Here is a 25,792-nt window from a genome sequence, read left to right on the forward strand (position 1 = left end):
GCTATATAAATGCAAGTCGTTGTTATAATGTTGCATCGCTGACTTGGCTGTGGCCTCAGGTACCGGTTCTGTATTCAAAGATAGACCTGGTCCCAGTTATTGAACAGAACATTTCAATTCACATTAACATACAGCCAAACCAACCATCCAACATGACTGTTCCTGCTTCAGCAGCTTCAATGGAACCATAAAGGGTTTCAGCACAGAAGGAGACGGCCATTCGGCCCATCGTGTCCACGTTGGTTTTCTGCTAGAGCAATCCAAAACTTGGCCCACTGCCCCATGCTCTCTCCCTCTTCCTCGGGACCTGATCGGTGCCGGAACAGAGAATTTCCCGAACCACGGGAGGTCTCGCTTACCAGTACCGGTGGACAGCGCCCGGGCTCCTGTCTGTGCGAGTGCGTGCTGGTAGTCTGTGGGCAGCTCCCTCAGAACCCGCGTATGCACTCACTGACCGACAGACGCTCCCAGCCCATCGCCGAACACACTGACTGATCAGCCATTGCAGCTGATCGAAACAAAATAAAATAAATAAAACTCTCCTCTCCCGCAGGCCCAGCTAATGCCGAACCACGGATGTTTCCGGATGAGAGAGTCCCGGACTAGAGAGGTACAACCGGTACTCATTCATTCTTCCCTGAATGAGTAACCATTGATAACAGTTCTCTCTCCTCAGGCACTGTTCCCCTCGCCTTCAAATCTGCTGTCATCACACCTCTCTTCAAAAAACTAACCCTTGACCCCACTGTGCAAGCTATCTCCAACCTCCCTTTCCTCTCCAAAGTTCTTGAACATGTTGTCACCTTCCAAATCCGTGACCATCTTTCTGGAAATTCATGTTTGAATCCCTTCAATCTGGTTTCCGCCCCTGCCACAGTACCGAAAATTCTCTCATCAAAGTCACTTATTATAATTCCTGATTATAACTGCTCAACCATGGGTGGCTGTGCCTTCTGCTGCCATGGCCCTGAGCTCTGGAACTCCCTCCCTAAACCTCACCGCCTCTCTACCTCTCTTTCCTCCTTTAAAGCACTCCTTAAAACCTACCTCTGACCAAGCTTTTAATCACCTAACGTAATTTCTTCTTATGTGGCTCGGTGTCAAATTTATCTGTTTTGTCTTATAACACTGCTGTGAAGCGCCTTGGGATGTTTTACTATGTTAAAGACACTATATAAATAAAAGTTGTTGTTGTTGTTGAAGAGGTACAGTGGTCTCTGCCTCAACTATTCCACAGTCGAGTTTTCTTACCTTATTTCAAAGTCGACGGGTGTCAGACGAGATCCCACTGGGGACGAGGGGACTTCGGGTGAGACCTGTATTGAAACACAGGAGAGGATTCCAAATGATTGCGGTTATGAACGACAAAAGTGTAAGTTCATTTATTTCTACACCTGGACCACACCTGGAGTATTGTGTACAGTTTCGGTCTCCTTATCTAAGGAAGGATATACTTGTCTTGGAGGCGGTGCAACGGAGGTTCACTCGATTGATTCCTGGGATGAGAGGGTGTGTAGCATGGGCCTATATTCTCTGGAGTTTAGAAGAATGAGAGGCGATCTCATTAAACATACAAGGTTCTGACAGGGTAGATGCTGAGAGGTTGTTTCCCCTGGCTGGATTGTCTAGAACCAGGAGGCACAGTCTCAGGATAAGGGGTCGGCCATTTAAGACTGAGATGAGGAAAAATTTCTGCACTCAGAGTATTGTGAATCTTTGGAATTCTCTACCCCAGAGGGCAGTGGATGCTGGGTCTCTGAATATATTCAAGGATGAGATAGATACATTTTAAGACCCTCAGGGAATCAATGGATATGGAGATCGGGTGGAGGTGGAGTTGGGGTCCGGGTCCAAGATCAGCCATGACTTATTGAATGGCAGAACAGGCTTGAGGGGCCGGAGGGCCTACTCCTGCTCTTATATCTTATGTTCTATATATTTACATGTTTAAAAACTTCAGCATACTGTAAAAGGCAACTTTATAACCATTACCTCTGGTCTCATTACTTCGGGGTTTGCCATTTTAGTGGGGGTCGCAATCACTGAACTGACACTCAACTCCTCTTCACTGCTCCCAGTTAGTATTCTTTCAGTAGACCCTGAAACAAAAGGGCGTTAGATAGCTTGCTACAAATTTCTTCAGTTGCATTAAGATACGACTGACTTAACTTTCTGTACAAACGTTTGGAGATTAGACCACCTCACTTTACTCAACACATTTGTTCTTTCGGGCTGTGGGTGCCGCTGGCAAGGCCAGCATTTATTGCCCATCCCGCGTTGCCTCTTGAGAAGGTGGTGGTGGGCCGTCTTCTTGAACTGTTGCAGTCCGTGTGGTGAGGGGGCTCCATGTAACTGTTATGACACAGTTTGCTGGGCCATTTCAGAGGGCAATTAAGAGTTAACCACATTGCTGTGGGGGCCTGGAGTCACATATAGGCCCAGACCGGGCAAGGACGGCAGGTTTCCTTCCATAAAAGGACATTAGTGAGCCAGTTGGGTTTTTTATGACAATCCAATAGCTTCATGATCACTTTTACGTCTGGGTTCCCCTCTGTAAACACTCCCGGGGACAACCTGCAAATACTGACACAATACCGGGGACCTCCTGTAAATATTGGCACACTCTCCCGGGGAATCCTATGCAAATACTGACGCACTCCCAGGGACTCTCTGTAAATATTGGCACACTCCCCCAGGGATCCCTGTAAATACTGACACACTCCCGGCGACCCCCTGTAAATGCTGACACTCCCGGGGACCCCCTGTAAATACTGGCGCACTCCCAGGGAACCCCTGTAAATACTGACACACTCCCGGGGACGCCCTGTAAATACTAACACACTCCCGGGGAACCCCGTGTAAATAGCGGAACACTCCCAAGGGCCCCTTGCAAATACCGATATACTCCCAAACAATGTTCCCCCCTATTTGTGTTGAGTATGTAATCCCTTTAAAGAACGGTGGCAGCCCGTTTACAATATGCACGCGTGTGAAATTTAACACTGGAAAAGCCGGTCCTGGGATGCGCGGGACCAGCAGAGAAATGCACATTGCTCCCGAGGATCCCTGACCGGCGCAACCCCACTGTCCTAACTTTGGAAATACGACATCATTTCACCGAAGTTGCATCAAGTGATTTTATAAAAAGAATAAAAGCAGCATATACCGCAACAGAAATAAAGTAACAGCTAGTAAATCAACAAGAGGAGAAAGGAGCAGGAATAGAGAGAGAACACAGACTTCTCGAGACACGCTCTGCATGGTGCGTCTGGTCACACAGGGACAGAGACGTCGGGCTGGATTTTACGGTCCTTTGCGCACAGGGTTTCGTCCTGGAGCGGCATGAAAGGCGGCGGTGAGGTCGCCTGTGCCCGGTGTGCAACGCCTCTGGTTGCCACAGCAGCGGGAGTTTGGACTTTTCCCCGACACGACCGCTCGGAAGTGCGCCCGCAATGACCGCCTGGGAAATCAGAGTGGTCGGTCCAGCATTGCCGGCGGCACAGAGGAAGGTAAATACTCCGAAGGTAAGCGCGAGTATTTGTTCTTTTAGTTTCTTCAGCGATGTGTGTTGTGGCGGCGTGGGTAATGTTTTGGGAATGTTTGTGTGATTTTTTTTTTTAAGGTTCCCCCCGCCAGGCCTCTCTCAGTGCGCTCTCGGCCTGGCTCTTTAGTTTGCGGGTTATCCATCCTTGCGCCATGAAAAGTTGTTGTACAACGCCTCCCTTCGTGCTGCGCCCCCTGACACAGGGCCAAGATGCCCAAATTTCCTTACCAAAGCGCGGACTATTCCCGTCCGGTAGCTTTTCCGTCCCATCTCCGTTTTCACCCCGAAAACAGGAAAGCCTAAAATCCAGCCCATCTCCTCACTGCCCCCTCCTCGGGTCCCAGCTGCAGAATCCGTGTATATAACTAACTGGGGCCAAGCGATTGGGAAATAGAAATTAGTCATATCAGTTTGGACGAGGGAAACAAACTTGATGCAGTTTCCCTACCTTGAGCCATCAACATCATCTGCTTCATCATTTTGCACTGGGTCAATAGTCGACTCAGTTCTTCAATCCGATGGTCCTGTGATGAATAAAACCATCTTTGAAATGGTGGGGGGGACTCCGGAACAAAAGAGAGAATTGCACTGATAGAACAGCTTTCACAACCTCAGAACCCCCAAAGCGCTGAACAACCACACTTTTGAAGTTTAGTCACTGTTGAAATCTTTTACGTCCATCTGAGAGAGCAGATGGGGCCTCAGTTTAATGTCTCATCCGAAAGATGGCACCTCCGACAATGCAGCACTCCCTTAGCACTGCACCGGCGTATTAGCCTAGATTTTTGTGCTCAAGTCCCTGGAGTGGAACTTAAACCCACAACCTTCTGGCTCAGAGGAGAGTGTGCTACCCACTGAGCCACAGCTGACACTTACATAAAAGGGCTCAATCTTAAAATTAGAGCCAGGCTTGAAATCAGGAAGCACTTTTTCGTACAATGGGAAGGAAGGAGGGAGGGAAAAGGGAAGCAAGGGGAAGAATGGGAGAATATTCATGAAATGTCGCACGATTCAGCCCCGGGATCCCAAATGAGCAATTCCCAAATTTAAAATTCTTATCTTTGTTTTCAAATCCCTCCATGGCCTCGCCCCTCCCTAGCTCTATGGTCTCCAGTCCCATAAACCCGCCGAGATATCTGTGCTCCTCTAATTCTGGCCCTGATTTTAATCGCTCCGCTCCACCGTTGGCTTCAGCTGCCCGGACTCCAAGCTCTGGAATTCACTCCCGAAACCTCTCTGCCTCTCTACCTCTCCCTCCTCCTTTTAACTGCTCATTAAAACCTACGGCTTTGACCAAGCTTTTGGTCACTGTAATGTATGCACGTGTGAGTATGCTCACAGGTTTTCAGAGCTGTTGTATTGTGAGTGGCTTAGCCAGTCACGTGATGTCCACAAGACTCAATAAAACCCCAGTCAGTTGGGTCTAGGTCATCCACGATGAGGTATGCAGTTGTGAGCCTAGTGCATGAATGAGACCCAACAGACTGGGGTTTTATTGAGTCTTGTGAACATCACGTGACTGGCTAAGTTGCTCACAATGCAACAGCTCTACCAACCTGTGAGCATCCTCACAGGTGCATACATTACAGTCACCTGTCCCAATATCTCATGTGGCTCGGTGTCAATTTTTGTTTTATAATTATCCTGTGAAGCCCCTTGGGACGTTTCACTACGTTAAAGGCGCTATATAAATGCAAGGTGCTGTTGTTGGTATTATTCCTTACCTTTTCTTCATTTGCAGCCAGCAAGGAATCCAATCCGACCTTTAATCTTTGCACCTCTTGGTCTGCAACAGATTGCGTTCAATAATCAGTCCCTCGGTTTGGACATTGATCATCACTTTTAACCCCAAAGTAAAGCTACTTTCGTTACAGCAAATTTAAAGCAATTGTTACTTGAATTTACATCAACAAGAACTAGTAAATCACAGAGTTGAAGTGTGGTCTTACATTTATTTTGTGAGCAAAACATTTGAACACCACGGCACAATTAATGAATGCAGGGTTAGGTGGCCTTATTGGCGAGTTAGAACCAGCGCTAGTGAACGAAGCAGTGAAGCATCACACACATACACACAGTCGTGATACGTGCAGTTCTGATGAAGGATTAAACTAATGCGAGTACAGAAGTAAAACAGGCAGGTGAAGAGGCAACATTTTAGTACACAAATGTAAGATGGCAGCTAGTCTCAACAGACAATGCCCGTCAGGCGATATTCTGCTACAGGACTAAGTTCAACAAGCAAACCGAGCAGATTCTGGGAGGAGCCGATTAGATGGATTGGTGCTAAGTGTGTCCTATAATTAGATTTAACACAAATATATTATAATATATTTGATGCACAGCATATAACAGGGAGGTTATGCCTGAACTGGATAAAACACTAGTTAGGCTACAGCTGGAGTACTGCGTGCAGTTCTGGTCACCACATTACAGGAAAGATATGGACGTCACTGGCAAGGCCAGCATTTATTACCCATTCCTAATTGCCCTTGAGAAGGTGGTGGTGAGCCGCCTTCTTGAACTGCTGCATTCGGTGTGGTGAAGGTATTCCCAGAGTGCTGTTAGGGAGAGAGTTCCAGGATTTTGACCCAGTGATGAAGGAACCGCGATATATTTCCAAGTTAGGATAGTGTGTAACTCGGAACGGGAACTTGCAGGTGGTGGTGTTGCCATGCGCCTGCTGCCCTTGTCCTTCTAGGTGATGGAAGTCGCGGGTCGGGGAGGATTGTATGAGATGTGTAAATTCTGGACCTGTGCCCAAGATACAATGTCAGCACGGATCATGGAAAGGTTAAGAGTGCGAGGAGCATCTAGCAATGGGATGCTGGGGCAACTAGCTGGGAAGCACGTTGGCTTGAGGTTTGCGGGCCAATAATAAGAAAAAGATACTTTGAATAAATTCACACTTGAGGGTTTTAATTTGGTGTGACACTGCAGCTGAGTGACATCCTTCACATCCTACCGCTGGGAACCCCGCCCCCCGCTATGATGGACTGGGACTGCAGGGGAGTGAGGAGTGATATCAAAGGGTGAGGAGAGACTAAGGAACGATCAGCACTTTGGCGGGTGTTTATAGAGATTATTAGACTTCCGTGCACACTGGGGGCGTGTAACTTTTTTTTTAAAAACAGATTTAACTGTTAAACGTTTTTAATCAATGGACCATCAGCAGCCACTGAGCAGCCAATGCCAAAGGCAGCCACCATCACCAGGAAAGCCTGGATCTACACAAGGAACCAACATTTAAACACAGACCAGATGGCGGCCTGGGGCGGAAGCAATGTTCCCTTTATGGGGGTTATGGGAAGCAAGCAGGGAAGTGGAGTTGAGGCCAAGTTCAGATCAACCATAATCTTATTGAATGGTGGAGCAGGTTCGAGGGGCCGAATAGACGACTCCTGCTCCTATTTCTTATGTTCCTTAAGCCACGCGGCCTTGCAGCGCTCCAGAGCTCCCGCCCAGCTGGCTCACCGGATTTTAAATGCAGGAACCGCGCACGCAACACATTTTCGAACGGGCCGCGTAGCTTGTTAAAGGGGCCGTGCGGCCCACCCCAAAAATTAGATGGAACATTGTTGGAATTGGATTTAAACTAATCTGTGGAAGGAGCATTTAAGGGAACATTAGTCAAACTTAAAGGAGGCCAAAACCTCAAAACGGAACCAAAATTAAAGTCTAAGTGATGGTTAAGTGATGGGCTACATTTAAACCTTCACTGGTCTTTGGCTCTGTTGACTGCCGATGAGGTTTCAAAGCTGGAAGTTACTCAATATTCCATTACTGTGTTACCCATTTGCTAGTTACCAACTTTTCTACCGCACACTGAACTTGGTTATGGGGAGCGGGCAGGGAAGTGGAGTTGAGGCCAAGATCAGATCAGCCATGATCTTATTAAATGGTGGAGCAGACTCGAGGGGCCAAATGGTCTACTCCTGCTCCTATTTCTAATGTTCTTATGTAATTGTATAACGGTCTAGCAACAGAAATAGGTCATTTGGCTCCAGCCTGTGCTGCAGTTAATCTGCACATGACAGGACTAGTCTAATCCTGCTTACACCTCCTTTAATATTCCTCTTTTCAAAAAGGCAATTAGAGAATGGCTTGAAAAAGATTTCACGGACTCTAGCTCAATAATGGCTTGCAGCAGCGAATGCCTCAATAAATGCTGGCCTTGCCAGCGATGCCCATATCCCGTGAATGAATAAATGAAAAAACAAAAACTCTAACCATCCATTGTGCAAAGGTCCTTTGTCAACTCGGCCTTCTTGTAAATTTCAGACCTCTCGTCAGAATTTTGCCAATCAGCAGAGCCAGTCACGATTTGGCTTTTAATAACCCATTATAGTTTTAACGATCTCTTTCAGGTCATTTCAATTCAAAGTGAAATGATGTGTACATCCCGGAGATGATCTCATTGAATGACGGAACAGGCTTGAGGGGCTGAATGGCCTCCTCCTGTTCCTCTGATCCCTAAAAACTATTTCGCTTAACAGAGAAGTCAATAACCTGGGGACATAGAATTAAAGTAACTGGTAGAAGGATTAGAGGGGAGTTGAGAAGAATTTTTTTCACCCAGAGGACGGTGGGGGTCTGGAACTCACTGCCTAAAAGGGTGATAGAGGCACAAACCCACACCACATTTAAAAAATACTTGGATGTGCACTTGAAGTGCCGTAACCAACAGGGTTACGGACCAAAAACTGGAAAGTGGGATTAGGCTGGATAGCTCGAAGGCTTCTGTAATGTATACACCTGTGAGTATGCTCACAGGTTTATAGAGATGTTTGGTTGGAAATGGCTTAGCTAGTCACGTGATATTCGCAAGACTTAATAAAACCCCAGCCAGTTGGGTTCGGGGCATCCACGATGAGGCAGGTGGTTGTAAGCCTGGTGGATGAACTGATAATGTGTAGTGTGATTGTTAAGCCTTTGGCTAATAAACCAACTAGTTCTTAATAGCAATAAGAACATAAGAAATAGGAACAGGAGTAGGCCATGCGGCCACTTGAGCCTGCTCTGCCATTCAATAAGATCATGGCTGATCTGATCATGGTCTCAGCTCCACTTCATTGGCTGCTCCCCATATCGTTTAAGAAACTGTCTATTTCTGTCTTAAATTTATTCAATGTCCCTGCTTCCACAGATCTCTGAGGCAGCGAATTCCAAAGATTTACAACCCTCAGAAGAAATTTCTCCTCATCTCTGTTTTAAATGAGCGGCCCCTTATTCTAAGATCATGCCCTCTAGTTCTAGTCTCCTCCATCAGTGGAAACATCCTCTCTGCATCCCTCTCATAATCTTATACGTTTTGATAAGATCACCTCTCATTCTTCTGAATTCCAATGAGAAGAGGCCCAACCTACTCAACCTTTCCTCATAAGTCAACCCCCTCAACATCGGAATCAACCTAGTGAACCTTCTCTGAACTGCCTCCAAAGCAAGTATATCCTTTCGTAAATATGGAAACCAAAACTGCATGCAGTATTCCAGGTGTGGCTTCACCAATACCCTATATAACTGTAGCAAGACTTCCCTGCGTTTATACTCCATCCCCATTGCAATAAAGGCCAAGATTCCATTGGCCTTCCTGATCACTTGCTATACCTGCATACTAACCTTTTGTGTTTCATGCATAAGTACCCCCAGGTCCCACTGTACTGCAGCACTTTGCAATCTTTCTCCATTTAAATAATAACTTGCTCTTTGATTTTTTTCTGCCAAAGTGCATGACCTCACACTTTCCAACATTATACTCCATCTGCCAAATTTTTGCCCACTCATTTAGCCTGTCTATGTCCTTTTGCAGATTTTTTGTGTCTTCCTCACACATTGCTTTTCCTCCCATCTTTGTATCGTCAGCAAACTTGGCTACGTTACACTCAGTTCCTTCTTCCAAGCGTTAATATAGATTGTAAATAGTTAGGGTTTCAGCACTGATCCCTGCAGCACCCCACTAGTTACTGGTTGTCAACCAGAGAATGAACCATTTATCCCAACTCTCTGTTTTCTGTTGGTTCGCCAATCCTCTAGCCATGCTAATATATTACCCCCAACCCTGTGAACTTTTATCTTGTGCAGTAACTTTTTATGCAGCACCTTGTCAAATGCCTTCTTGAAGTCCAAATACACCACATCCACTGGTTCCCCTTTATTCACCCTGTTCGTTACATCCTCAAAGAATTCCAGCAAATTTGTCAAACATGACTTCCCCTCATAAATCCATGCTGACTCTGCCTGACCGAATTTTGCTTTTCCACATGTCCTGCTACTGCTTCTTTAATAATGGACTCCAACATTTTCCCAACCACAGATTATAGACCAGTTAGCCTAATGTTTCCTGCTTTTTGTCTGCCTCCTTTTTAAAATAGGAGCATTACATTTGCAGTTTTCCAATCTGTTGGGACCTCCCTGGAATCCAGGGAATTTTGGTAAATCACAACTAATGCATCCACAATCCCTGCCGCTACTTCTCTTAAGACCCTAGGATGCAAGCCATCAGGTCCAGGGGAATTATCTGCCTTTAGTCCCATTATCTTACTGAGTACCACCTCCTTAGTGATTGTGATTGTGTTAAGTTCCTCCCCCCTTACAGCCCCTTGACTATCCACTGTTGGAATATTGTTAGTGTCCTCTACCGTAAAGACTGATACAAAATATTTGTTCAGAGTTTCTGCCATCTCCATGTTCCCCATTACTAATTCCCCGGTTGCTATGTGTTGCTATGAATTCTTAAGCCACGAACCCATGAAGCAAATATATTATAGCCTACTTCTGTGCCGTTAAATTCTATGATTCTATAAACTCCAAGGGTCTGCATCACCAGAATGCAATGAACTTTAAAGCCTTACAGTCCCACACAGTTTCAACAGCCACTGAACGAGGCACCAGGTGAGGGAGCAGGAGGGAAAGGAAAGCAAGAAGGATTAACCTTTCACAAAATTTATCTTAAGAACAAATAATGAGCCTGGCGATTTGAATATGCACGGTAGATTTGCATTGCCAAATTGGTCTTATTTTCCTACTCATCCCAGCGTGGTGAATTATTTTATTTTCTTTAGCCTCAAGATCTTGCTCTCTTTCCCTTGAGCCTCAGTTTGATACCCAGAATAAAATCTACACCTGCCTTAAAATAAAGCGGCTGGATTTTCCAGTATGCCCGCCTCTGTTTTCTCCCTGGAGGGGCAGCAATGGCGGTGGTGAGCTCTTCTGGGCGGGCGGCCATCTTCCGGTGCCCCACCGGGGTTTTTAGGGCCGGTTTCGGCGGGACACGGAGCATTACTGCCTGGGAGTGGCGAGCTGGTGTGCAACGCCTCCGGTTGCAACACCGGCTCGATTTTTGGCTCCCGCCCGATCTGTGGCGCTGTGTAACGCACTGTGCTGGCACCACCTGTAAAAACGAGGGGTCCGCTCTGTAGCGGCTGCAGCGAGGTAATCGTGATTGTTTTTATTTTTTTAGCGGTTTATATTGTGATGTCGTGGGCTATGTATTGGGAATGTTTTAGGTGGGTTTTTTTCAGCTTTTTTTCCCTCCCCAAGCCTCTGTTAGAGCGTTCCTGGGCCGGTTCTTTAGCTCAGGATTTTCCCATGCTCAGCCGGCCTAGCACCCTAAGAGAGGTGTGCAACTCCTCCCTTAGCACTCTGCCCCACACTCAGGACCCAGTTGCCCAATTTTGCTGACTGAGGTGCAAATCAGGACTGGCCTGCCGCCAGTAACGTCCCCAAAATCATAAAGCTGAAAATCCAGACCTGCCAAGGTTTATTCTAGAGCAATGATTCAAGCTGACTGGAAAGATTATATTCTGTTTTTTTTACTGAGGTATTCGGAGACTTTTACTCATGTTTAAGAGATTCCTGACATTCTGTGTATTTATAACCAATGTTCCCTGTCATTTGTTTTGGTGCTCGGGCCCTTTAACTGGCTGCGCAGCCCATTCAACTTTTCGCAGTGAGCAGTGCGCGGGACCTCCAGAACGCTGTGCGGCCACATGGCTTAACGGGGAGCGTCGCTTATAATTAGACCCCGCAGGTTAATATAGGTTATGACTACATTCATTCCTGGGTTGTAGCCGTCGCTGGCATTTATTGCCCATCCCTCGGTGCATTGAGAAAGTGGTGAAGGTTGTAGCGGGTTTGATATAATGGAGTGGGTTTGCTCGGCCAGTTCACAGGGCAGTTAAGAGTCAACCACGATGGCGTGGGTCTGGAGTCACATATAGGCCAGGACCGGACTTCCTTCCCTAAAGGGAACCAGTCGGGTTTTTACGACAATCTGACAGTTTCATGGTCACTTTTACTGAGACCAGCTTTTTATTTCTTCATTTCTGTAACTCCAATTCAAACTCTCAAACTGTCCTGGCGGGATTTGTACTCACGTTCTCTGGTTATTAGTCCAGGCGCCTGTACCATACTCTATCCTGGAATAAACCACGTTATGTTTTGTTATATGGGGTAAGGGGAGTATTCCCCGGTGTTTGCAGATTCTATTGTGTGATTAGCTCTATGTTCAGTCCAGACCAGTGGCCTTGGTGATTATTCATAAATTCAGATATTTCGCTGTCTTGTTTGCTTGTGAAACTCAACCAGTCAACAGCAAAATTGCAAAGCACTTTCAGACCAATAATATTTACAATTAAATATCGGCGTGCATTCACTACTGCCAGTGCAGACATCTCCCCATCCCAACTCCCCGGCCCACCTCCCTCCCCGGCCCAACTCCCCATCCCTCCCTCCCTGGCCCAACTCCCGACCCCTCCCTCCCCGGCCCACCTCCACAGCTCTCATCCCCACCCCTCCCTCCCCGGCCCACCTCCCCACCCCTCCCTCCCTGACCCACCTCCCCACTCACCCCTCCACCCTAACCCCCCGGCCCACCTCCCCACCCCTCCCTCCCCAGTCCAACTCTCGACACCTTCGACCCAAGCCCACCTCCACAGTTCACATCCCCACCCCTCCCTCCCCGGCCCACCTCCCCACCCTAACTCCCTGGCCCACCACCCCACCCCTCCCAGGCCCCAACCTTTCCACCCCCAACCCCACCCTACCTCTAACCTCCCCCACTTCCCCAAGTCCTTCCACCCCACCCCCACCGTACTCACAATCATTGCTTCCCACCCACCCGACCCCTAACTCCCCATCCCATTTCCCCAGCCACAACCTCCCCACACCTCCACCTCCCCACCCCACCAAGCACCAACACCCCTACCCCACCTTCCCTCCACCTCCTAGCCCTGACCCCCTCCCCACCCACCCACCTCCCCCGCCCCCACTGTGAAGAGAAGGTGAGAGCTTACGTTTGTCCTTGAGCCTTCTCCTATACATGTCCTCTATGATGCCACAGGTGAACAGTGTAAGGAGGAGAGGGTTGGAGTGGGTAAAAAGCAAAGATTAAAAGTTGAAACCACAAACAGGGAAAAATTAACCCGGGAGATTCCGCGACCTGGCGCTGGCAGGGAGACGGAGCTCATGGAGAGCGCCCCTCGGGGGAAAACGCGGCACATAGCTCGCCATTTCCCCCCTCCCAAATGGCGCTCCCTGCTAGACCTGCTCCTTAGTTGGAGCTCCCGGTCCCAGAATCACCCAAAGCACCTGGAAAGGAATTGCTTCAATTTGTTTCACAATTGTTTCACTCAATAACGGAATCTGCCATTTAGCGATTAGCTTTGCCAATTCATGAACGAGAAGCATTTCTAAAACACTTAAAACTTTATGTTTGTTAATTTAGGTTTTGTAGTCTTCCTGCAGGTCCGAAGCTACCCTTACCCGTCAGCAGGTGGACAAGTAGGTTATGCTGGGCAAGGGTATCGAGGGATATGGAGCCAAGGCGGGTTGAGGTACAGATCAGCCGTGATCTAATTGAATGGCGGACGGGAGACAAGAGGCTGAATGACCTGCTCCCTTACTAAGTATTGGGATATCGAAGTAAATGTGCATCAAGTCAAACGGAAATGATGGGTTGATGCCAGGGAATGTATCTGAAAGCCTCATTTATGAATTTTGGATTGGGATAATTGGAAGCCATGATTGTGCCACTGTACCAGATGGAATGGAAAAAAAGGAGCATCTTAAAAGGAGGAAAGAGAGGTGGAGGGGGAGGAAATTCCAGAGCTTGGGGCCCAGGCAACAGAAGGTACGGCCGCCAATGGTTGAGCGATTATAATCAGGGATGCTCAAGAGGGCAGAATTAGAGGAGCGCAGACATCTCGGGGCGGTAGTAGGGCTGGAGGAGATTACAGAGATAGGGAGGGGGTGAGGACACGGAAGGATTTGAAAACAAGGATGAAATTTTTAAATTGAGATGTTACTCAACCGGGAGTCGGTGTAGGTCAGTGAGCACAGGGGTGATGGGTGAGCGGGGCTTGGTGCGAGTTAGGACACGGACAAGCCGAGTTGAGCTGAAGTTTACGGAGGGTGGAAGGTGGGAGGCCGGCCAAGAAACGGGGCCCAACTGTTCCACTTTGATCTGGCACAGCGGCGGTTTGTTTGCACCTCCAAGCTTTTGCAAAATAATATCAGGAATTAACACGCCTTTTGAAACAGTGCTACTCCACAGATCGAAGAGAGTTAAAACCTGGGCCAACTCTGGGCTATGGAGATCACCACGCTAGAAATCACAAAGCTGGCGGACAGGTACAAAATTTAATTGAAAAATCTAATGTAATGTTGGCCTTTATCTCAGGGTCTGGAATACAAAGAATTGGAAGTTATGCTATGGTTATATAAAGCTCTGGTCAGACCCCATCGGGAGTATTCCGTTCAGTTCTGGGTCCCGTCCCTCAGGGAGGATATATCAGCCTCGGAGGGGGAGCAGCGCAGAGTCACCAGAATGATACCGGGGCTAAAAGGGTTAAATTACGAGGGCAGGTTGCACAGACTGGGCTTGTAGTCCCTCGCGTCTAGAAGATTAAGGGATGATCTGATCGAGGTGTTTAAGATGATTAAAGGGTTTGATCGGGTCGAGAGAGAGAAACTATTTCCTCTGATGGGGGGAGTCCAGAATAAGGGGCAGAACCTTAAAATTAGAGCCAGGCCATTCAGGGGTGATGTCAGGAAGCACTTCTTCACACAAAGGGCAGTGGGAATCTGGAACTCTCTCCCCCCAAAAAGTTGTTGAGGCTGGGGGTCAATTGAAAATATCAAAACTGAGATTTTTTTTAGATAAGTGGTATAAAGGATTATGGAACCAAAGTGCGTAGGTGGAGTTAAGGCACAGATCAGTCGTGATCTAACTGAACGGCAGAAGAGGCTCGAAGGGCCGAATGGCCGCCTCCTGTTCCTATGCAAAAAGACTTTTAATTAAGAGGAGTATAACTAAGTTCCCGCAGTAACGCTCTGGGGTGGAGGTAATTTGGCTGACGGGTGCATGTTTCTTGCTTGTTTGCAATGCCTTCAGAAAGTGCTGGTTTAACTGGAGCTGACGGTGTGCTAAAATGCAGCTCTGTGCGCCAGGGGCTAATAAATCTTTCCTTCCTGAAGATTCAGTCTCTTTAAAAAAAAAACTAAACGGAAGTTGCTTTACCCACAGAGGAACTTTGTTAATCTGCTCCCCTGGCTTGGTCAACAACACAAATGTTTTTTTCTAAAAAAAGAACGAGGCATTCGTTCAGCAGGATCATGAAAGCTTCTCAAATTCGGGGGGAAATATTTTTGTAGAATTCTCTCCTCTAAAAAGCTGTTGAGGCTGGGGGTCAATTTGATCGTTTGGTCGATTTCTGATTGGAAAGGGTATTAAGGGATATCAATCCGAGGCCGTTCAATGGATGTTAGATACAGATCAGCCGTGTTCTGATCGAATGGCGGAACAGGCTTGAGGGGCTGAATGGCCTCCTGCTGTTCCCCTGTTCCTTGCGGCTTAGGCCAATTCTAAGCTGTTACCATGACTACATTGCCTTCCGAAAGCTGACCTTCAAAGAGCTGCAGGAAAAACCTGAAACCATCAATTAAGGACTTGACCATAATTCTTGTGCCTTACTCAGCTAATGAAACAATTTCTTTAAGGTTTGTAGGACTGTAGCAGATTTCAAAGATAGGCAAACAGCTCAGAAGTAACCCCCATTCCTTTAAGAGGCAAAGCCTAATGGCGTTGAATATAAAAAATGACTTTTGCATTTACATAATGCCTCATCCCATCTCTCAAACCTCCAAAAGTGTTTTATATCCAATGAATATCTTCGAAGTGCAGTAATTGTTGGCATGTAGGTGAATCCCTGTTATGTATGTAATAACTCGATAGACTGAATACTGTAAACTCACTCAGGTGCAAACCTGGCTCAACTTTATTCGTGCCCAAAGTGCCTACATTACATGGCGGCATGCTTATATACCTGGCCCGCACAGACGTGTGTACAGCCCAATGACCTCCGACAGTGGTGCCTGGTGGCTAGTAACCCCAAGCATACACACGACAACCCCACAGTCAGTAACCAATGAAAGACCAGCTTTCGAGGGTATTGGTTGGGAGGAATGTTGGCCAGGAGACACGGAGTGAATCCTCTGTCCTCCTTCAAAAACTTTCGTGGCATCTTTGACTATCTATCTGGGAACTGGGGGACATTACCTAGGCTGAAATAACTGTTCACCAAATTAGAAACTTGGAACCTTTTGTAGATTAGATCGCGCTCACCCAAGTGATGGAACTCAGTGTTGGGGGAGGCAGCACTTTCCATTCTAGTCACTCAGTGGCAGCATCAAGCCCCCCTCAGGTCAAATACAACACAGCCAGCCACAGAGCCAAGCTCGCTCGACTGGACCTTAACAAACAACTTTAGCTCAACTTCAGAAACTCAGCCCAAGGGACCTTTTACCATTTTATCCCTTTAATCCTCTAGTTTGTCGGTTTGTGATCGCTAATTAGTGATAAATATGGGGCAGGTCTGGACCACAGTTCTGTGCCTGCTACCTACCCAAACTCTGTCCCCCTCTCGTTTCATCCCGGAGGGGCGACAATGGCGGCGGTGAGCTCTTCTGGGCGGGCAGCAAGCTTCCAGCGCCCTGCCGGTGTTTTTGGGGCCGGTCTTGGCGGGGCGCGGAGCATTACCGCTCGGAAGAGGCGAGCCGGTGTGCAATGCCCCTGGTTGCGACATCGGCTTGGTTTTTGACTCCCGCCCGATCCGTAGCGCTGTGTAGAGCGCCCCCTGCTGGGACCGCCTGTGAAAGTAGGCGGCCTGACCTTTACCGACTACAGTGAGGTAAGTAATGCCGACCTCGGGTAAATGTGATTGTTTTTGTGATTTATGCTGTGGAGCGTGGGCTGTGTATTGGGAATGTTTTGGTGGGTTCTTTTTCAGGTTGGTTTTCTCCTCAGGCCTCTCTTGGAGCGCTCCGAGGCCGGCTGAGGCGCAAACTCTTCCCGGGCGCAAACTTTACCGCCATTACCGCCCCGAAATGAGCAAAGTCGAAAATCCAGCCCAAAACCTCTAACCCCACCAGTCAGGGCTGGATTTGAACCTGGGTTGTTGTTGTTTCACACGATGGGAAAAGCTTATTATGGGATGTCTAGCTCTCCATTCGACAGCCTCCTGAGATGCGCAGTGGAGAAATGAGGTGCCTCCCGCGACAGATTTCAATGGGCAAGTTGATGTGACGTGTTCCAAAATCTGGGAATCACGGCCACATGAGCACTTCGGGTTGTCCCTCATCCTCCCCGAGTGGAGCATGTGATCGCAGCGTCCGTGCCCTGTTTGGGTTGGGTCGAGCGCTGCCCGCTGTCTCTGCAGGAGGTGGAAGCCAGGGACCTCGGCTGCTGGATCAGCGATGAGGTGTTGGTTCTTTATGTTGCCGGCGTCCCACGATTCCGTCCACCAGGACAATGGATCGATACCGGCTGCGTGAATACTGGCTGCTGTTTCCCAGAAAAGCCGGCACCATTTTAAGGGCTTTGGTGGTGTTTTTTTTTAAGTCTTTGTGAATAGGAAGGTCGATGTTGCTCATGATCGTTTCCGTCTCACGGAGCAGGGTCGCGTTATGGGGAATGGTGGGTGGGGTGATGTAGGACAGCACCGGGAGACACTCAGTTGGAGCAGACTTGAGCGTCCCTGACACCGTTGTTATGGCGCCGGCCAGTTAGCCGCACGTCCACCATCGTTGTGTGGCGGCTGCAGGCCCGTGAGGCAGAGCAGTAAAATCCACAACCGCAAACAACGAGTACAATGGCTGTATGCTAACAGAAAGGTCAGATTTATTTATACATCTCCAGTTTAACGTCCTTCAATGTGTTCTTCCCGCCCCCCCCTCCCCATTTACAAGTTTTTTTAAATCGATAAAAGTGCCCAACATTTATGCTGGCAAAAGATTCATAAGGATAAAAGATATGCATGGGATATCAATTTTTATTCTGCCATTTAAATCCACAAGGATATTACATTTTTAAAAAGTCACATTCCCATCAAATGAGGGAGCAGAGTCTGACTCCACCTTGCTCTCTCTGACTCGACGATATGATTTATATTGTTCATGCAAAGGGACCCAGGGTTCATCGATAGTTAAATGGTTAGTGGATCTGAGTCAGTGCCAAGAGGGTTCAAAAACATGAAAAGAATGAAAAAAGGTTGGCTACATCTGGTAAACGTTTATTTCCATGGCCACACAGCTTGCCTGTCGTGACCTTTCACCTTCCTTCACTATTGAATTCCAGGGGTCAGATAAAGGAAGAAAGACTGCAGTTATATAGCACCTCTCATGACCACCGGATGTCTCAAAGCACTTTACAGCCAATGAAGTACTTTTTTTTGAAGTGTAATCACTGCTGTAATGTGAGAAACACGACAGCCAATTTTCACACGGAAATGTGATAATGACCAGATAATTTTTTTTTTTGTTATGTTCACTGAGGAATAAATACTGGCCCAGGACACTGGGAATAACTCCCCTGTTCTTCTTCGAAATGCTGCCATGGGATCTTTTACATCCAGCTGAGAGGGGGGCAGATAGGGCCTTGGTTTTACGTCTCATCCAAAAGACAGCACCTCCGACAGTGCAGCACTCCCTCAGCACTGCACTGGGATTGTCAGCCTCTGGAGTGGGACTTGAACCCACAGCCTTCTGACTCAGAGACGAGGGTGCCACCCACTGAGCCATGGCTGACACGGTCATGGGGCATGAAAAGGATCCTTTTAGGACAATCACCAAATGTATTACAGGCTGGTTTGGGCCAAGTGAACTGGGTAGAGTCTACCAAATGGATTAGACGGTTCTAATATGATTGCTGATTTTTAGAATTCTGAAGGGACTAGATAATGTCGACGATGACAAGCTGCTTCACTGTGTCCTGAACAGCAGAACCAGAGGACACGGCCTGCGCATGAAGGGAGGGGAAAATTCAAAACTAATCTGCGGAAACAATATTCCAGTGAGCGAGTGGTTAATCTGTGGAACAGGGTCCCCAGGGAGATGGGGGAAGCAGTTCGTGTCGATTCATCAAATGCAAATTAGATAGATCTCTTTAAGATAATATTTTGGGACACAATCTATGAGTAATGTGAGACGTGACGTGTGGTGAGTGTAGCGAGCTCGGGGGTGGTGACCTTGGACCTATGGTTCCCAAAGCTCTCCCCCACTGGGGGTTTTCCTCACCTCGTGTCTGGGTCTGTTGTACACTCATTGATAGAGACTGATCAATTGGTCAACGACTCCGTTATCGCTGGATCGTGCGACCATCAGGAGGGGAGGCGGCCAACCAGATGGAGTTTTTTGCATCTTGCAACTCCTATGTTCCAAATGTAATTGAACTGTTCAGAATTTGGCAAATCGACTATAACCATGGTGTACGATGCAGAATCCTACACTGACGCAAGAGGCCACGTTAAATACAATCGGGGGAAAATTGCGATCGGAGGCTTCCTGTGGGTGAACACCTCCGACCAAAAAACATTTTTTTACGAAAACACCTGGTGTTCCCGGAGGAACGGAGACCTGCGCTCCAAGGTTTAGTTTTGCAGTCTAGCGTACAGGAACATGTTTCCCCAGGACCGTGTGCGTATCCTGGGATCCCGTGGCCCTGGACCACCAATCACAATGCAGTATTCTCATTCACGGTAATGGGAGCTCCGAGCTCCCATTACTATCAATGAGAATTTCCCTAAAATCAAATAAAATACAAACATAAATAAAATAGAAATTGCGTTAAATTAAATGTTTTAGAGAAAATATTTATTTTTTGAAATCTTTTAATAGTGTTAAAAATAAATGTACTTTCATAGACAGGGTTTTAATATAAAAATAAGTAGAAACATTTGAATTTTTCTATGTTTTAAAACTCTTACGCTGGTGGACATTTGTGGGGCAGGAGTTGGGCGAATGTCCTTAAGAACATAAGAAATAGAAGGAGGAGTAGGCCATTTGGCCCATTGAGCCTGCTCCGCTATTCAATATCAAGGCTGATCTGATCATGGACTCAGCTCCACCTCCCAGCTCCATAACCCTTTATTCCCTTATTGCTCAAAAATCTGTCTATCTCTGTCTTAAATATATTCAATGATCCAGCCTCCACAGCTCTCTGGGGCAGAGAATTCCACAGATTTACAAACCTCAGAGAAGAAATTCCTCCTTATCTCAGTTTTAAATGGGCGGCCCCTTATTCTAAGATTATGTCCCCTAGTTTTAGTTTCCCGAGTGGAAATATCCTCTCTGCATCCACATTGTCGAGCCCCCTCATTATCTTATATGTTTCGATAAAATCACCTCTCATTCTTCTGAACTCGAATGAATATAGGCCCAACCTACTCAACCTATCTTCATAAGTCAACCTCCTCATCTCCGGAATCAACCTAGTGAACCTTCTCTGAACAGCCTCTAATGCAAGTATATCGTTCCTTAAATACGGAAACTGTATGCAGTACTCTAGATGTGGCCTCACCAATACCCTGTACAGTTGCAGCAGGACTTCTCTGCTTTTACACTCTATCCCCTCTCGGGGATGTGTGCGATCTGTCTAAAGACGTTTTGACAAATCACAAAAGTTGGTTCTCGGCGCATTCGCGTCGTGCCCTGAGAACCGGACCTTGCGGGGCCTGGTTGGGCACACATCGTACGCACCCCAAAAGGCCGCAATTTTCGGGCCAATGATTCCTCCAGCTGAACGCAATCATTGCTTGTACACTTTCCTTGCATTAAACGAACATCTGGCTCGCCGCAGAGTTTAACACACACACTCCCACTGCACAGGCCCTGGTACGCAATCAACACATCTCCAAAAGACAAGTGACTTCATACAGTTATTAAATTTGGCTGCAATTTATTGAGATTGTTGATATAACGGACTTCATGCAGAACATTGCTGGGGAGGTTAGGACGTGTAATCTGCTCAGTTTACATCTGGAAAAATGCAGAATCTGGCCAACGAAATGTGACACCCTGCCCGCGCACACGAATGCTCCCAATGCATTATTAAAAGCTGCGAGCGCCCTTTGTCAGGGAGTTCCAACCAGGCTCCGAGCCAAATGATTGCAGGTTCAAGACCCAGTCACGGAGAATGGTCACTGGTCAATGTACCTGGGGACATCTGTGGCCACGGGTCATTGCTGGCTTCAGGAAGGAAGAAAAGGAAAGAAAAGGAAAGAAAACTAGAATAAAACAAATGGATTTGGACTTTTATTTTAACATTTTGAGACTTTATCTGATTGGTGGCAAAAATAGGGATTAGCTTCGGAGCTTTCAGCTTGGGAACCCGAGTTGACATCAGCTCAAACCTAAGTCTTTTGACTTCTCATCACGTGGCAGCGCACTCGCCTCGGTCAGAAGGTCGTAGGTTCAAATCCCACTCCAGAGACTTGAGCACAAAAATCCAGACTGAGGGAGCGCTACACTTTTGGAGGTGCTGTCTTTTGGATGAGACCCCACCTGCCCTCTCAGGTGGATGTAAAAAAAATGGCCATTATTTTGGAAAAGGGCAGGGGAGTTTTCCTCGGTATCCTGGCCAATATTTATCCCTCAATCAACATCACTAAAACAGATCATCTAGTCATTATCGTCTTGCTATTTGTGGGACCTTGTTGCGCGCAAATTGGCTGCCGCATTTCCCTACACAAGTACGTCATTGGCTGTAAAGCATTTTGGGATATTCTGAGGTTGTGAAAGGCGCTATAGAAACACAAGTATTTTTTCTTTTACTGTGAGGCGCTTATAAAATGAGCAAATTAAACCAGGTATCCCTCATATTTAAGATCACAGCCAGAAGGGCAGCAACAACAAGGGTGCAACAACTCATCTCATTATCCTCACTCGCCTCTGAGTCAGAAGGTTGTGGGTTTGAGTCCCACTCCAGGGATTTGAGCACAAAAATCTAGGCTGATGCTCCAGTGCAGTGCTGAGGGTGTGTTGCACAGTTGGAGATGCCGTCTTTCGTTAAACCGAGGCCCCGTCTGCTCACTCGGGTGGATGCAAAAGATCCCATGGCACTATTCTGAAGAAGAGCAGGGGAGTTATCCCCAGTGTCCTGGGCCAATATTTAACCCTCAATCAACATAACAAAAACAGATTATCTGGTCATTATCACATTGCTGTTTGTGGGAACTTGCTGTGTGCAAATTGGCTCCGCGTTTCCCACATTACGGCCCCAAGTTTCCACACGCTACAAAACAGGCGCCCCTCCGAGCTGGGCGCCCATTTTTCGCGCCGGAAAAAAACCGCGCGATCCTGGAGCGCCCTACAGCTCCTTGTCTGTTTGGCGCGGCGCCCAGGGGGGCGGAGCCTACCACTCGCACCAATTTTGTAAGTGGGAGGGGGCGGGTACCATTTAAATTAGTTTTTTTCCTGCCGGCAACCCTGCGCGTGCGCGTTGGAGCGTTCGCGCACGCGCAGTGTGAAGGAAACATTGGCACTCGGCCATTTTTGTAGTTCTTTGTAGCTGTTTAATTTTTTAAATTTTTTTAATAAAAGCACATTGCCATCAGCACATCAGCACTGAGGCTTCCTGCAGCAGTGAGAAGGCTGCAGGAAGCCTCAGAAAGTTGAGGCAGTCGTTTCCTGACGGCCTCCCCCCCCCACTGCCGTCGGGAATGGCTGCTGAACTTGTGAGGCTTCCTGCAGCCTTCTCACTGCCTCCTTCCCCCCACCCGCCCGCCATCTGGAACGGCTTCCTCCCCCCCACCCCCCCCGCTGCGGTCGGTCGGTCGGGCCCGCACTCCCTCCCTCCCCCCCCCCCCCCCCCCCGCCGTCGGGAATGGCTTCCTCCACCCCCCCCCCTCTGCGGTCGGTCGGTCGGGCCCGCACTCCCTCCCTCCCCCCCCCCCCCCCCGCCGTCGGGAATGGCTTCCTCCTCCCCCCCTGCCGTCGGGAACGAACGGTTTCCTCTTCCCCGCCCCCCCCACGGGAACGGCTGCCTCAACTTGTGAGGCTTCCTGCAGCATTCTCGCTGGCTGAAGCACTTTCACACAGGTAGGAAGATGGTTTATTTAATATTTTCTTTGCTTATAAATTTTTATTCAGATTGGATTTATTTGTATAATATTTGTATAAGTATAAATAAGGATTTATTATAGAATTTAATGACTTCCCTTCCCCCCCCCCACCTCGTTCTGGACGCTTAATTTGTAACCTGCGCCTGATTTTTTAATGTGTAGACAAGGTTTTTTCAGTTCTACAAAAATCTTCACTTGCTCCATTCTAAGTTAGTTTGGAGTACGTTTTCACTGTGGAAACTTTGAAATCAGGCGTCAGTGGCCGGACACACCCCCTTTTGAAGAAAAAATTCTGTTCCAATGTGAAACTGTTCTAACTGACTAGAACTGCAGAAAAAAAATGTGGAGAATTGCGATTTCTAAGATAGTCCGTTCTCCACCAGTTGCTCCTAAAAATCAGGCGCAAATCATGTGGAAACTTGGGCCCGACATCAGTGACTACATTTCAAAAGTGCTTTAATGGCAGTAAAGCGCTTTGAGACGTCCAGTGGTTGTGAAAGGCGATATATAAATGCAAATCTTTCTTTTTTTTCCCCTTGGCTTGTGGAGTGCCCAGTGTTTGCTCCCCCACCCGCCCTTCCCCACTCCATTACAATGAAGTGGTCCTCGGTGTAACCTCGGCCTCTCCACCTGTGGTTGGACGAGCTGCCAACACTCAATCGTCAAAAGCCGCACGCGAATAAGATCCACCTGAACCAGAGACCAAACAGTAACTCCCGCCCATGGAACCATACTCAGCAAGGATTTCATGCCTTCATGATTGGAGAAGAGTAAACCAGAGAGAAAAATAACCTGTAGAAAAACATCGTGGGGCTCGAGGCAAAAAAAAACATGTGCTGAAAAAAGAAAAACGTCAGGATATTGTAATTCACTTTACGCAGTAAAATCCAGCGTTCCACAGGCTAAGTCCTTGTGTAATGAACTTTTGCTGCTGGATAAAATGATTTGGACCACTTTTGCACAGCTCAAACGAAAGACTGAGGTTGCTGAAAATCGGATGATTAAAACAGAAAATGCTAGAAATACTCAACAGGTCAGGCAGCATCTCCAACTCTGGAGAGAGGGAGAGAAACAGAGCTCAGGTGATACACAAGGACATAAGAATTAGGAGCAGGAGTAAGCCATTTGGCCCCTCGAGCCAAATAAGATCATGGCTGACCTTCGACCTCAACTCCACTTTCCTGCCCGATCCCCATATCTCTTGATGCCCCTATAATCCAAAAATCTATCTATCTCCGCCTTGAATATACTCAACGACTCAGTATCCACAGCCCTCTGAGATTTAGAATTCCCAAGATTCACAACCCTCTGAGTGAAGAAATTCCTCCTTAGCTCAGTCTTAAAGACAGATTTTTGAAAGATAAGGGAGTCAAGAGTTATGGGGAGCAGGCAGGGAAGTGGAGTTGAGGCCAAGATCAGATCAGCCATGATCTTTTTGAATGGCGGAGCAGGCGGAGATGGCCGACTCCTGTTCCTATTTTTTATGTTCTTATGTTCTAAATGGCCAAGTCTGTATCCCGAGACTGTGCCCCCTAGTTCTGGGCTCTCCAGCCAGGGGGAAACAACTTCTGAGTATCTACCCTGTCAATCCCTCTAAGAATTTTCTACCTTTCTATGAAATCACCTCTTGAAGGAAACATGTTTACAGGGCTATGGGGAAAGAGCGGGGAGGTGGTGAGATGGGGGGAACTAATTGGCTAGCTCTGCCAAAGAGCCGGCACAGGCACGATGGGCTGAATGGCCTTCTTGTGCGCTATATCATTCTATGATGCTATGACCTGAAGAGTTAACTCGGCTTCTCTCTCTACAGGTGCTGCCTGGCCAACTGAGTGTTTTCCATGCATTTTCTGACTTTAGCGTGTACAGCTCAGCTTGGTTAGTGTGCGCCATTCCTACCTCTGTCAGACCCGTCACTCTGCACGGAGGCTCTGGAACAAAGCTGGCTCTGTAATCTTTCGATCTCGATATCTTTTCCGGTCAGCTGTTGACGCAGATCTTCGATTTCAGCCTGGGGTTTGATCGAAAAATTAATATATTAACCAGAACAGAAACCTCAAACTGCTTCCAAAATAAGTCAATACTTCTCAGGTATAAAGTGCTTTCATTGCGAAATGCTATTCCCAATTAGTGACATGACAACAACTTGTATTTATACAGCGTCTTTTATGTAGTGAAACAGCCCAGGTCGCTTTACAGGAGTGTAATCAGACAAATTTGATACCGAGCCACAGAAGGAAATATTGAGACAGTGACCAAAAGAAACAAAGAAGGACCTGGATTTATATAGTGCTTTTCACGACCACTGGACATCTCAAAGTACTTTACAGCCAGTGAAGTACTTTTGGAGTGTAGTCACTGTTGTAGTATGGGAAACGCAAAAGTTCATCACCATCTTCCGCCTGCTCCACGACGACATGCAGGCCATGATCCTTACTAACGGATCCATCACAGACCCAATCCACATCCAGTCCGGGGTCAAGCAGGGCTGCGTCATTGCCTCAACCTTCTTCTCAATCTTCCTCGCTGCCATGCTCCACCTCACAGTCAACAAGCTCCCTGCTGGAGTGGAACTAAACTACAGAACCAGTGGGAAGCTGTTCAACCTTCGCCGTCTCCAGGCCAGGTCCAAGACCAACCCAACCTCTGTCGTCAAGCTACAGTACGCGGATGATGCCTGCATCTGCGCACATACTGAGGCTGAACTCCAGGACATATTCGGCGTAGTTACTGAAGCGTACGAAAGCATGGGCCTTACGCTAAACATCAGTAAGACAAAGGTCCTCCACCAGCCTGTCCTCGCCGCACAGCACTGCCCCCCCCAGTCATCAAGATCCACGGCGCGGACCTGGACAAC

General features: G+C 47.6%; 1 protein-coding gene across 2 annotated transcripts in view; it reads right to left on the minus strand.

Annotated features, from left to right (window-relative positions):
* Positions 1-25,792, minus strand: part of ppfibp2b (PPFIA binding protein 2b) — a 290,466-nt gene that overhangs the window by 97,548 nt on the left and 167,126 nt on the right. For both annotated transcript variants that reach the window (XM_070899493.1, XM_070899494.1), the window contains 6 exons: positions 24,835-24,946; positions 12,838-12,870; positions 5,269-5,330; positions 3,993-4,068; positions 1,993-2,099; positions 1,252-1,316 (listed from right to left, as the gene is read on the minus strand). In XM_070899493.1, the coding sequence (XP_070755594.1) occupies positions 1,252-1,316; positions 1,993-2,099; positions 3,993-4,068; positions 5,269-5,330; positions 12,838-12,870; positions 24,835-24,946 (455 nt within the window). The remainder of the gene's footprint in view (positions 1-1,251; positions 1,317-1,992; positions 2,100-3,992; positions 4,069-5,268; positions 5,331-12,837; positions 12,871-24,834; positions 24,947-25,792) is intronic.

This window comes from Pristiophorus japonicus, chromosome 14 (genome assembly GCF_044704955.1).
Source record: "Pristiophorus japonicus isolate sPriJap1 chromosome 14, sPriJap1.hap1, whole genome shotgun sequence".
Lineage (NCBI taxonomy): Eukaryota > Metazoa > Chordata > Chondrichthyes > Pristiophoridae > Pristiophorus > Pristiophorus japonicus.